The following is a 14,535-nucleotide window of genomic DNA, read 5'->3' as shown; positions in this document are numbered from 1 at the left end:
TGCATAAAATATTAATGGCTGTATATTAAACGTGTTTCTGATCGTTCTAATATTTGTACTAGGTTAAATTTCATTTTATTTCCTAAAATAGTTTTTTTTTCGTACGTACGAAATTATTTGAAGACAAAATCCAGTTTGGTCTTCTTACAAATATTAAGACGACCAGAAACACATTGAATATACCGACACTGATAGGGTTATTATTGTATTGGAGTGGGAATGTTTGCATACCGGGTGGTAGACAGTAATTACGCGTTTTCGTTACACAGTTAGTTCACTGTTAGCGATCTCAGTGTCCGTCTAGCTCTCGAACGGGAGAGTACTCGGGCTAGATTCCCTAGGAAATGGTATCAATATAATAGTTTAAGTGTCATCGGTGGTTGTTTATCTCAACTTTGTTAATAATATATTACAAAGTTAAAGTGTTTTTGTTTGTTGTTGTTTAACGACACCACTAGACATTGATTTATTAATCATAGGCTACTGGTGTCAAAATTTAGACATAGTCTTAGAGTGGAAACCTGCTAAATGTGTGTCCATTAGTAGCAAGGGATCTTTTATATGCACCATCCCATAGATAGGATAGCACATACCTACCACGGCCTTTGATAGTCCAGTCGTGGTGCACTGGCTGGAATGAGAAATAGCCCAACTGGCCCAGCCAAGGGGGTCGAATCCACGCCGACTGCGCATCAAGCAAGTACTTTACCACATGTGTGCCAGATGATTATTGTAGTATACATCTATTTATAAATCATTCTTTATCTTATCACTGTTCTTAATGTATTACATGTAATTCTTTACAAGTATGTGACTCATATTTAGTAACTGAACAATTGAATAAATAAATGTATTGATACAAATAAGTGTTCTGTTTTTTTTGTTTTTTTTTGTTGTTTGTTTTGTTTTGTTTGTTTTGTTGTTGTTTGTTTGTTGTTGTTGTTTTTTTGGGGGGTGGGGGTGTCTCTCTTATTTTATCATACAACAATGAAAGATAACATTTTGGAAATGTGAAATTCTGAGTGCAGTTGATCAGTGCAACTAGTAAATTTGTTATTCATGTATCACTACTTTATAGATAGGGCTATCATCGTTACTCACATTTAATAATGGAGTTACTGAAGAAACTAAATTGATGCCAATATGTGTTGTTATTTCTCACTCAGTGTTACTTAGTTCATTACATAACGATAATGATTGCTAGGTAAGAAATCTGAACTTTGCTTGATTGATTACTAGTATACAGTAGTACGAGAGACGAAATCCAGAAGTAAATTTATTTAGCGGGCGCTGCTTAAACGCGGATTGCCGAAATTGCTTTGCAATTGCACAAGTGCGCACGAACATCGATGCAATCTCCTACGAGAAAACGAAACGCGGAAGTAAATTCATCTAGTGGACGCTGCTTAAACCCGGATTGACTATAATTGCTTGCAATTGCACAAGTGCGCCAAAACATCGATGCAATTCCTTACAAGAACATGAAATGCGGAAGTCCGGAATGCATTGCCTGGTTTACGTTCGGAAACGAAAGTACCGTTACGTTGAAATTTTGGTCGAGAACGAAACACCGTTCTCGACCTTTGTTACATGTGGTAACCCCCCGGTAACCTGATCGACCGTTCTCGACTTATTTCGATGCCTGCGCTATAGAGTTGTCTCTGACGTTAGAGAGCGAGCATAGCCGTCCAAATGTCGAATTGCACAGTACTCGGGCTAAAGGAAACGAGCTACACTATAATAGAATATTCACAGTGTTGATTATATCTTCCGTGACAACACATTCTCGTATATTCTTCAAGTGCAGACGCTAATCATTTAGTGATTTAATAACTAATATATTAATTAAATTAAAAATATATCAGATAACATATATGTTTATGCAATAAAAGCCAAAAGAGGAACATTTAGTAGTACAAACAGAAAGAAAGAAAGAAATGTTTCATTTAACGACGCACTCAACACATTTTAATTACGGTTATATGGCGTCAGACATATGGTTAATTAACACGCAGATATTGAGCGAGAAAACCCGCTGTCGCTACTTCATGGGTTACTCTTTCCGATTAGCAGCAAGGGATCTTTTATATGCACCATCCCACAGACAGGATAGCACATACCACGGCCTTTGATATACCAGTCGTGGTGCACTGGCTGTGACGAGAAATAGCCCAATGGGCCCACCGACGGGGATTGTCACGGGGATTCTATAATTCCCGTAACCGAATAAAACACGATTATCAAAATGTCTCTCCAACTTGTATATCTATTAGATCTCTCTGTAACAGGCTGTTAAACCCTAGTATGGCTCGTCTCTAGGTATGATCAGAGATACGATCTTATATAAGTATATATTATTATAGCACGTTAGTTCTCTAGAAAACACAACAAAACACAATACACTTTGGAATCTGTATTATCCTACGCTGACAAATGTACAGCCGTAGTAGTTAATTAATAACAACAATAATAACAACCCAGAACTGATCACTTAATTAGTTAATCTCTAGGTGTCTAGTTACACAATATGCGAATCACTTCACCGTTACACCACACCCACACGTGTGATAATTGAGAAACGTTTCCAGGAGAAGTTAATTAATAAAGGAATTACAACACCATTCCTAACTGGTTAATTTTTAATTAACCCTTACTACTCGTTCAGTAACGTGTGATAATTGAGAAACGCTTCTTGGGGAACTTAATTAATAAAGGAATTACAGCTCTATTCCTAACGGGTTAATTTTTAATTAACCCTTAACTACTCTTTCAGTAATCTGTAACACAAAATTAATACTGGTACCTATCACAATAAAGACAATAACCTACAGTTTACCTAGGGTCTTCTAGGATGACTGGCTAAGCTTTATATTACCAAATACTCATATAATGTTAGAACCAAAAGTCTACGATTTACTTCGTCAGATGACCGAAGACACTGTCTAAAGAATATTGGTATAATACAGTATTAAAATATTTAAAGTCACATCAATCACATCAAGGTTATACACAGAGCAGAAATGATATTTACCAAGTCCTAACGGACTACGTTAGTGATCCCCTGGAGCCGTCCTAATTCGTTCTCTCTGATATCTCTAAATCCTAGCTATTTATTACAAGGCGGTACCTCACGTATCATCTCATAGTCTGACTCTACTAGAGTCGGTATTATTTCTCTCTGATCGTCAGACTTACTGACGCCATCGTCGCCAATATCACGGTTGTAAAACCGCACTCGCAGAGGTATTACGTAACTACTCGCCACATGGACTCCGCAGCTGGACTAAGTGCATATTGGAATGTCCGATCGTGCGAAGTATTACGTAACAAGTTGCCCATCTGGGCTACGGGCAATAAACTGCACACGGCCCTCTAACACAATTAAAATCGCCACAGGCGAAACAAATTTAAGAGCATGTACCGTGACACACCCCCACCTCAAAAAGGATATTTCCTCTACTCTAGGAATAGGGAAATATACTACATTAAAACAAAAAGGTGCGTTATCCGACGCATACGGGCATTTATAACACATGTAATAATAAGGTGACTACCAGTAATCACACTGAGTCTCTGAGTCCCTGGTATACAAAATAAAATATATATAAACAAAACAGAAATAAAGAATGTCAACACATTATCATAACGTTCAACTTCGGGACAGGGCATCAGCGATTACATTGGATGTGCCCTTGATATGTTCAATGGTAATTGGGTATTCTTGCAGAAGAAGACTCCACCTCAAAACTCTCTGGTTGGTGGCTTTCATTAGGATGGTCCAGTCCGTCTTCGTCTTCTGGGAACAGCACAGCTCCAGCACCCACGTCACTGGCACACACAGCTAGCTTGAACGGCATTCGGTAGTCTGGTGCTGCCATCACGGGAGACGAGTAGCGCCTCTGCTTGAGACGGTTGAATGACTTCTCGCATTCACCTGACCAATGGAACTTCGTTTCCCTCTTTTTCAGCGTCGCACATTTTCCAGGTCTTCTCCGACAGGCATGCTGTCGACGCGGTGTAGCGTTGGGTTCCAAACGCACATCTTGGCTTAAGGTATTGGTAACCGTTGGAAGGTTCTGACAAATGAAAACATTGTCTTGTTTCAACGTAGTCAACTTTGCTCGCTTGGGGCTCAAGTCTGCTAGAATCTGGCCGTTGGCCAACTTGACCTCTGCAGTCTTGACGTCATCACAGGAAATTGAGTGTCTCTCAATTTGGACCGGTCTCTCTGGAACAATCGGCAGTCTGTCAAAATAACCTTTTAGCAAATTGATGTGACAATACCTACTTTTCCTAACCCTATCAGGAGTGTTTATCACATAACCTGTCTCATTAACCCGTTTGTGCACAACATAGGGCCCGAAATACCTGTTCTGTAATGAACCCCGTTTAATGGGAAGGTACAGCAGCACCCTTTCCCCTAGTTTAAATTCCCGACTCTTAGTCTTCCTATCAAACTCTGATTTTATTTTGCTCTAAGCATGTCTCAGTTGCTTCCTAGCTAGTTCGGTCGCCGGCAACCTCCTATCCCTAACTCTTTTATTCATCAATACTCTCTCAGTTAACAATGTAGTGCGAACTGCCAACAATTTTGGATCAGCCCCCTGCTCTAGAACTAACTCTTGTCTATTACAAGGTAAGTCCCCTTTATCAAACACAACTGGTTCAATTCCCCTCTGCGGGAGATCAACAGGTTCCACCACATTTAATTTGTCAGTTGACTTATCTACCATTTTACTGATAACCTCATCCACTCCAATTTCATGGCTCACACACGTATCAGACAAATCACAAATATCCTCTGCGTCTTGTGCTAACCTACTGGTCATATCCCTAGTCATTACACACGCAGGACATTTAATCTCATCAACCTCACACTCTTCTGTTGGTAACGTGCTGTCTTTAATTAACAGTTGGTCACATTTCGGCTGACAACACTGACTAGTCAAATCATTTCCCAACAAAACTCCTATGTTTTCAACAGGCAAGTCCTTCACAACACCCATAACGACTGGTCCCGTCACAAACTTCGAACACAAGAAAACCTTATGTAACCTGACAACCATATTTTCTCCAGTAACCGAGGTTAAAACCAAACTACGTCCTATGTCTGAATTTTCAATACCAGCTAAACTCTCTTGCGTGATCAAACTCTGACTACACCCGGTATCTCTATAGATTGATATTGCCTTAGGACACAACTCTTGTTTCACATCACAAACCATACCAGTGGACACATACGGGTTTACTTTCTCTGCCATGGGACTAACCATTAACTCTCTCGCTAACGGAGCTGACCTCACTAAACCGACCACTTGCGCATTATCGCGTTTCCTTTTAAAACAGTCCCCGATAAGATGGTTATCCTTTTTACAGTAACTGCAATGTGGACGAAAAGTTCGGGCATTGGCTGATAATGCAGGTCTATCCTTACTTTGCCCACCAGGTGCATTCCTGGCCTGACTAGCTGACCAACTAGATGACTCTCCCCGATAGTTACTTTCCCGGGAAAAACCTGGCTGAAATTTCTTCTTATCACCCTGTTGTAAAGAGCTACCCTGTACTGCCTGAGCTTTGTGTATTAACACGTAATCATCTGCCACTATGCCTGCCTCCTCTATCTTTTTGACATCACGATCCTCTAAATGAATACGTAAGCTAACTGGTAATCCATTTTTAATGTCCTGTAAGATCAACAACTCCCGTAACTCGGTATATTACTCTACCTGATGAGACACCACCCATTTATCAAACATCCCTGCCTTTTTAGCCACAAACTCACTATAAGACTGACCATGCGTTTTTCTCAACTCGCTATACCGTAAACGATAATCCTCAGGACGTAATTCATACGCCCTCAACACTGCCGTCTTAACTAGGTCGTACTGACTTGCTCGCTCATCACTCATTGAATTATAAGCTATACTAGCCTTCCCCTTAAACTTAGACACGGCTAACACTGTCCACTTAGACTCCGGCCAATTTAGCTGCTTAGCGGCCCGTTCAAAAAGTTGAAAGAACATGTCTACCTCCTGATCGTCAAATACAGGCACTGATCTATAAGCCTCCGACATGTTAAAACCATTTCCTGCCTCACGTCTAACTTCTTCAGTATTCAACTTTAACTCATGTTCCACTTTTAATTTTTCTAACTGGAATTCTCTATTCCTTTCTTCTTTCTCTCTATCCCTATCTTCTCTTTCTCTCTCTCTCTCTCTCTATCCCTCTCCTCTCTTTCTCTCTCTCTCTCTATTCCTCTCTCTATCTTCTCTATCCCTATCTCTATCTTCTCTATCTCTATCTTCTTTCTCTCTATCTCTATCTTCTTTCTCTCTATCCCTCTCTTCTCTTTCTCTCTCTCTCTCTCTATCTAATGCACGTTCTTCTCTTTCGTACTCAAGTTTTTTAAAAGCTAATTGTTGTTCCACACTTAACTCATTTATCTCTATCTCTGGAACAATCTCACTGTCTTCCATAACAGGCCTATCACCAAAAACTTCCTGGATAATAATTGTCTTTATATCACCTAAGGTTTTAGCTGATGTTAAATCAATTTCTCGCTCACCCGCGATTTCAACTAACTCGGCCTTACGTGCTCGCTTAATCTCCACTACACTGAGCGTAGGCCTATCCAGCAAATTCTTATCCATGTTTAGATATGACGCACTTATTATTAATTATTTTCTAGTGAACAACGTGCTACTTCTGGTTAATTTGTAAAATTAATTTATAAAGCCCCCATTTACAAACAATACTTTTTTAAATATGCATGTCCCGTTTCAGATCCGGGACGAGCGCCCCAATTTTCTACTCCTGTCACGGGGATTCTATAATTCCCGTAACCGAATAAAACACGATTATCAAAATGTCTCTCCAACTTGTATATCTATTAGATCTCTCTGTAACAGGCTGTTAAACCCTAGTATGGCTCGTCTCTAGGTATGATCAGAGATACGATCTTATATAAGTATATATTATTATAGCACGTTAGTTCTCTAGAAAACACAACAAAACACAATACACTTTGGAATCTGTATTATCCTACGCTGACAAATGTACAGCCGTAGTAGTTAATTAATAACAACAATAATAACAACCCAGAACTGATCACTTAATTAGTTAATCTCTAGGTGTCTAGTTACACAATATGCGAATCACTTCACCGTTACACCACACCCACACGTGTGATAATTGAGAAACGTTTCCAGGAGAAGTTAATTAATAAAGGAATTACAACACCATTCCTAACTGGTTAATTTTTAATTAACCCTTACTACTCGTTCAGTAACGTGTGATAATTGAGAAACGCTTCTTGGGGAACTTAATTAATAAAGGAATTACAGCTCTATTCCTAACGGGTTAATTTTTAATTAACCCTTAACTACTCTTTCAGTAATCTGTAACACAAAATTAATACTGGTACCTATCACAATAAAGACAATAACCTACAATTTACCTAGGGTCTTCTAGGATGACTGGCTAAGCTTTATATTACCAAATACTCATATAATGTTAGAACCAAAAGTCTACGATTTACTTCGTCAGATGACCGAAGACACTGTCTAAAGAATATTGGTATAATACAGTATTAAAATATTTAAAGTCACATCAATCACATCAAGGTTATACACAGAGCAGAAATGATATTTACCAAGTCCTAACGGACTACGTTAGTGATCCCCTGGAGCCGTCCTAATTCGTTCTCTCTGATATCTCTAAATCCTAGCTATTTATTACAAGGCGGTACCTCACGTATCATCTCATAGTCTGACTCTACTAGAGTCGGTATTATTTCTCTCTGATCGTCAGACTTACTGACGCCATCGTCGCCAATATCACGGTTGTAAAACCGCACTCGCAGAGGTATTACGTAACTACTCGCCACATGGCCTCCGCAGCTGGACTAAGTGCATATTGGAATGTCCGATCGTGCGAAGTATTACGTAACAAGTTGCCCATCTGGGCTACGGGCAATAAACTGCACACGGCCCTCTAACACAATTAAAATCGCCACAGGCGAAACAAATTTAAGAGCATGTACCGTGACAGGGATCGATCCCAGACCGACCGCGCATCGAGCGAGCGCTTTACCACTAGGCTACGTCCCACACTCTAGTACAAACAGATGTATTTTGCCTGCTTGGTTAGAAATAGTTCCATTCTTTAATCTAGTTTAAAGTTTGTTTTGCTTAACGACACCACTAGAGCACAACAATTTATTAATCATCGGCTATTGATTGTCAAACATCTAAAGTTTAAAGTTTGTTTTGTTTAACGACACCACTAGAGCACGTCGATTTATTAATCATCGGCTATTGAATGTCAAACATCTAGTTTAAAGTTTGTTTTGTTTAACGACACCACTAGAGCATGTCGATTTATTAATCATTGGCTATTGGATGTCAAACATTTAGTTATTCTGATGCATTATCTTACAGTAAAGTTTGTTTTATTTAACGACACCACTAGAGCACATTGATTTTTTATCTTATCATCGGCTATTGGACGTCAAACATATGGTCATTCTGACACTGTGGGTTTTTTTGGAGGAAACCCGCTGTCGCCACATATACTACTCTTTTACGACAGGCAGCAACGAATTTTTTATTTGTGCTTCTCACAGGCAGGATAGCACAAACCATGGCCTTTGTTGAACCAGTTATGGATCATTTGTCGGTGCAAGTGGTTTACACCTACTCATTGGGCCTTGCGGAGCACTCACTCAGGGTTTGGAGTCGGTATCTGGATTAAAAATCCCATGTCTCGACTGGGATCCGAACCCAGTACCTACCAGCCTGTAGACCGATGACCTAACCACCACGCCACCGAGGCCGGTGCATTATCTTACAGAGGAAATCCGCCGTTTGTTTCCGTTAGTAGCAAGGGATCTTTTATATGCACCATCCCACAGACAGGATAGCACATACCAGTCGTGGTGCACTCGCTGATATGAGAAATATTCTAATGGATCAACCAACGGGGATCGATCTCAGACCAAATGGTCATCAGGCAAGCTACCACTGGGCTTCGTCACGTCCCTGATAAGACAGTTAAATTAGTTTTGTTTAACGAAACCACTAGAGCAAGTTGATTTATTAATCATCGTCCATACATTTGGTAATTTTGACATACAGTTGTAGAGAGGAAACCTATATGTGGTATGTGCTATCCTGTCTGGGATTGAGCATTTAAAAAGATCTCTCGCTGCCACTGGAAAAAATGTAGCGAGTTTCCTCTTTAGCACTATACACCAAAAATACCAAATCTTTGACATCCAATGGCCGATGATTAATAAATGGAGTCGTTAAACAAAACAAACTTTGTCATCACTATGGGATGTATTCGTTACGGGACGCCTGTTTTATAGAAAGGTAACCTTCAGTGGAATGATCTTCCGGGAGTGAGTGCATCCCTGGCTCGACCACGTACGGCGCCTATGTATTGTGTCTTCAGAGGAAAAAAAGCTACAATTTTCCCACCAGGAGGAAGGGGTTTTTTTTCTTCTAAATTCACATATAATTTGCCACATACAGGACAGCACATACCATAGCGTTCGATTTGCCAGTCATGGGAGATAATCTACGGGGTATACTCTTCACAATTAAGGGAGTGTGTGTCTCCCTCACTCGACCACTTATGGCGTCTACAGGACAGTATATACCATGGCTTTTTGGTTATACTAATCACGGGACACTGGTTCGGACAATAAAGGGAAGACAAAACGCAAATAGCCTTAGTCGGGCGTTCTACGAGTAGCCTAACGCCCGCTAACCCGTACGAGGAAGACGATTTGTCCGGCTGTTGTTGACATGTTCGACGCATTCGTTAAACGAAACATGGCGACCCGGAAAGCGAACTTCCCCAAAACAATTATGACAGGAACACCCATTCCATAGTGATTCCGTCCTCTACTAATTGTTCTCTCTTGTTTTCCTGACATTGCCGAGTCGCATCGTAACAAGTGTCGTGAAAATCTCTGCGTGTGTAGTGTAGATGGTTACATTGTCTCTGTCCTGTAAAAAAAAGAGGTTCAAGAACGTTTGTTGTGACGATCGATTTCAGATCTCATTTGTGTATTCGATACAGGCGTTTGAGAAGAGACCAGTGTAAGTAGTGAAATTTTATTTCAACTTGATTTTGTTGTTTACATTTAACTACGATTCAAGCACGCTGTCCTGGGCGCAATCCTCAGCAAGAAGGGGTGTTACTTTGATCTATCTGTTATATTTGTATTTATTTTTACACAGTTCTTTACAATGTTTTTATTTAACTGTTGAAGTTTTATATTGATGCTTATCATGACTTCTATGTTTGGGATTTACCATAGTTTGACACCCAATAGCCGATGTATTTTTCATGCTGGGGTGTCGTTAAACATTCATTCATTCATTCATTCATTAACTCATTCATTCATTTATAGATAGTGTCTAAATATTAGTTGAGGTTAGGCGGTGTACATAGCTGACCGACACCTACCCAGCGAGTCGTTAAACATCCATTCATTCATTCCTAGATAGTGTGTCTAAATATTACTTGAGGTTAGGCGGTGTACATAGCTGACCGACACCTACCCAGCGAGTCGTTAAACATCCATTCATTCATTCCTAGATAGTGTGTCTAAATATTACTTGAGGTTAGGCGGTGTACATAGCTGACTTACACCTACCCAGCGAGTCGTTAAACATCCATTCATTCATTCATAGATGGTGTCTAATTATTAGCTGAGGTTAGGCGGTGTACATAGCTGACCGACACCTACCCAGCGAGTCGTTAAACATCCATTCATTCATTCATAGATGGTGTCTAATTATTAGCTGAGGTTAGGCGGTGTACATAGCTGACCGACACCTACCCAGTGAGTCGTTAAACATCCATTCATTCATTCATAGATGGTGTCTAATTATTAGCTGAGGTTAGGCGGTGTACATAGCTGACCGACACCTACCCAGCGAGTCGTTAAACATCCATTCATTCATTCATAGATGGTGTCTAATTATTAGCTGAGGTTAGGCGGTGTACATAGCTGACCGACACCTACCCAGCGAGTCGTTAAACATCCATTCATTCATTCATAGATGGTGTCTAATTATTAGCTGAGGTTAGGCGGTGTACATAGCTGACCGACACCTACCCAGCGAGTCGTTAAACATCCATTCATTCATTCATAGATGGTGTCTAATTATTAGCTGAGGTTAGGCGGTGTACATAGCTGACCGACACCTACCCAGCGAGTCGTTAAACATCCATTCATTCATTCATAGATGGTGTCTAATTATTAGCTGAGGTTAGGCGGTGTACATAGCTGACCGACACCTACCCAGTGAGTCGTTAAACATCCATTCATTCATTCCTAGATAGTGTGTCTAAATATTACTTGAGGTTAGGCGGTGTACACAGCTGACTGACACCTACCCAGCGAGTCGTTAAACATCCATTCATGCATTCATAGATAGTGTGTCTAATTATTAGTTGAGATTAGGCGGTGTACACAGCTAACGTACACATACCCAGCGAGTCGTTAAACGCGCTCTGGTGGGCAGGACGCCGTCAAGTGATATAAGGCGCTCGCCTGATGCGCGGTCGGTCTAGGATCGATCCCAGTCGGTAGGTCTGGTGGCATATTTCTCGTTCAGCCACAGCACCACGACTGGTACATCAAAAGCGTGGTATGTGCTGTCCTGTCTATAGGAAAGTGCATGTAGAAGATCCCTTGCTACTAATGGAAAAATGTGTTTCCTCTCTAAAACCTTAGGTCAACATGGCCAAAAGTTTGACATTAATAACCTGTGATTTATAAATCAATGGGCTCTAGTGGCGTCGTTTTTATAGTGATTGTTGGTGTATGTGTGTGTGTGTGTATGTGTGTACGTGTGTATGTATGTGTGTGTGTGTGTGTGTGTGTGTGTGTGTATATATGTGTGTGTGTGTGTATATACATGTGTGTGTGTGTGTGTACGCGCGCGAGCACGCGCGCGTTTAGTTCTTTATAGAGGTGTTGTTCCAATTCACGTGTAAATAATTAAACACTCATTTACAAGTGACTAAGCATGCATTTGTTGAATGTTGTTAATATCTGCACTAGGTATACTAAATGTGTTTTCCTTTCTTTCCGTTCTGTTTTGTTGTGCTCATATCCATTTAAAGATCAAGCACGCTGTCCTGGACAGACACCTAAACTATCTGGACTGTTTATCCAGGACAGTGGGTTGGTGTTTAGTTGTTAGTGAGAGAGAAGTCGGTGTAGTGGTCTTACACCTACTCGTTGAGTCGCTAAAACTCGTTCTGGGTTGGAGCCGGTACCGGGCTGCGAACTCACTACCTACCAGCTTTATGTGCGTGTCATGGCAAATTGCAGTACATAAAACTAATCACACACATTCATTTTTTTTCTAGGTAAAAACATAATTGACGAACACTAAACAACGAAACGAAAACAAAATGACGGCACAGAACGTCACAACCTCATCAGCCGATGTGACGACGATGATAAAGGCGGATGAATACCTTCAATCACTGAATGACGAGTTCGCGCTGACGATTATCTCTGCTATAGTCTTCCTGGCCGCCATCTTGGTCGTCGGTTTCGTCGGTAACATTATCGTCTGCTACATCTACCTGGCGAAGTTCAAGGTCAGCACTACGCGCTGTTTCGTCGTGACCCTCGCGCTCTTTGACCTTCTGACCTGCTGCATCGCGATTCCTGGAGAACTCGTGGACATGCGAGAGAACTACACTTTGAGAAACGTTGGCATGTGTAAGATCTTACGGTTCTGTAACAGTTTTTCGACCGTCGGATCTGGAGCAGTCCTTCTCGCCATCGCTGTGGACAGATACAGGAAAATCTGCAAACCTCTGTCGAAACAGATGACCATACGTCTGGCGCAGGTCGGCATTGGTCTCGGTTGTCTGTTTTCGTTGTGCGTATCCTGGCCGGCACTAGTTCTCTATGGATCCAGGACGGCGACTACAAAGTATTCCTATATCAACGGTACTGACTGCTCCACACAGGACCAGTTTATGGGGACACTTTACCCACTCGTGTATAACGGAGTCCAGTTCGTGATATTCGCCGTTTCGACGTGTGTTCTCGTTATTCTATATGCGCATATATGGCGCACAGTTTCAAAACACGTGGAGCTGAGTAAAAATCGGGTGTCGTTCAGTGTCGGCAAACAGCAACAGAGGGTTCGCGTTACTTTAGGGAAAACGAGTAGCACTTCGGCTTCCGACTTGTCGGCACCGGTGACGAAAGACTCGGAGATAACCAATGACGTTAAGCGTACCACAACCATGCGATTTTCAAAGCCAACCGCGAACACCGTTACAACAGAATCTGACAGCAGTCAGCAGAAGCGGACATCGATGAAGACTGGACGTTCGGCGAGGCGTAGGAAATCCACGCGAGAACAGCAAGCCAGAAAAACGACGTTCATGCTGTTTCTGATCACGCTGGTGTTCGTGCTCAGCTTTCTGCCCCACCTGGGACTGATGGCGGCTCGAGGGATCCACAAAGTCATGTTCGACAGCTTGAGTCCAGGGGCGACCGCTGCCTACAACTTCTTCCTGAGGTCTTACTTCATCAACAGCGCATCCAACCCCATCATTTACGGCTTCTGCAATATGCAGTTCAGGATGGAGTTGAAGACACTATTGGGGAAAGTGTGTCGTAAAACATAGACATGAATTATTGGATAAGAACAAACCACTCGAAAAGCGTCCTCATCTGACATCAGGGGGTATCCTTTTGTCTATAGACATCAACAGTTGTGTTTGCTCTTTGTCTTTATTTAATGCCCAATTGTTGAAGGGGCTGTCCTGGATTTGGTGTCATGGTAACGAGTTTAACCTTCTGACTACTGCATCATGGATTACGTATGCATTACGGACAAATGCAATTCAAGGACGTTCGCCATGTCTGTCATCAAAGACATATTACACAGAAAGGTTCAAGGCCACGAACACAAACCATTAAAGGGACATTCCTCAGTTTGATGCATTGTAAGATGTTTTCGACTAATAAAATATTTCTACGATTAAACTTACATATCAAATATATTTTCTGGTTTAGAATATCAGTGTCTGTATATTCAACGTGTTTCTGGTCGTCTTAATATTTGTAAGAAGCCCAAACTGGATTTTGTCTTCCAATAATTTCGTACGTACTAAAAAAACATATTTCAGGAAATAAAATGAAATTTAACCTAGTACAAAATTAGAACGATCAGAAACACGTTTAATATACAGCCACTAATATTTTATGCAGAAAATATATTTGATATGTAATTACAATCGTTGAAAAGTCTCTATTGGTCGATAACATCTTACAAAAAGCAGCGAACATCTTACAAAACAAAAAGTCAGTGGATAAGATGATTGATCAATCAATGTGCTCTAGTGGTGTCTTTAAACAAACCAAACCTTGTATTGTGGAATGTATTCGTTGTGGGACGCCTGTCTTTTGGGATGTAACCTGCAGGGGTATACTCTTCAGCATTAGGGGAGTTAACTTTAACAAACTTTTTCTTAAAGTATACG

General features: G+C 41.0%; 1 protein-coding gene across 1 annotated transcript; it reads left to right on the top strand.

Annotated features, from left to right (window-relative positions):
* The first annotated feature begins 9,948 nt into the window (after positions 1–9,948).
* On the top strand, positions 9,949–14,083 carry LOC121377570 (orexin receptor type 2-like). The gene is made up of 2 exons (XM_041505617.1): positions 9,949–10,106; positions 12,394–14,083. Exon 2 carries the CDS (start codon positions 12,439–12,441, stop codon positions 13,675–13,677), a length of 1,239 nt encoding a protein of 412 aa, XP_041361551.1. The 5' UTR covers positions 9,949–10,106; positions 12,394–12,438; the 3' UTR covers positions 13,678–14,083.
* The last annotated feature ends 452 nt before the right edge of the window (positions 14,084–14,535 follow it).

This window comes from Gigantopelta aegis, chromosome 7 (assembly GCF_016097555.1).
Source record: "Gigantopelta aegis isolate Gae_Host chromosome 7, Gae_host_genome, whole genome shotgun sequence".
Classification (NCBI taxonomy): domain Eukaryota; kingdom Metazoa; phylum Mollusca; class Gastropoda; order Neomphalida; family Peltospiridae; genus Gigantopelta; species Gigantopelta aegis.
This window is presented reverse-complemented; position numbering and strand designations above follow the sequence as displayed.

What these genes read in the sequence shown, in the direction of transcription:
- LOC121377570 (XM_041505617.1), top strand. Translation starts at nt 12,439, where the DNA reads ATGACGGCACAGAACGTCACAACCTCATCAGCCGATGTGACGACGATG.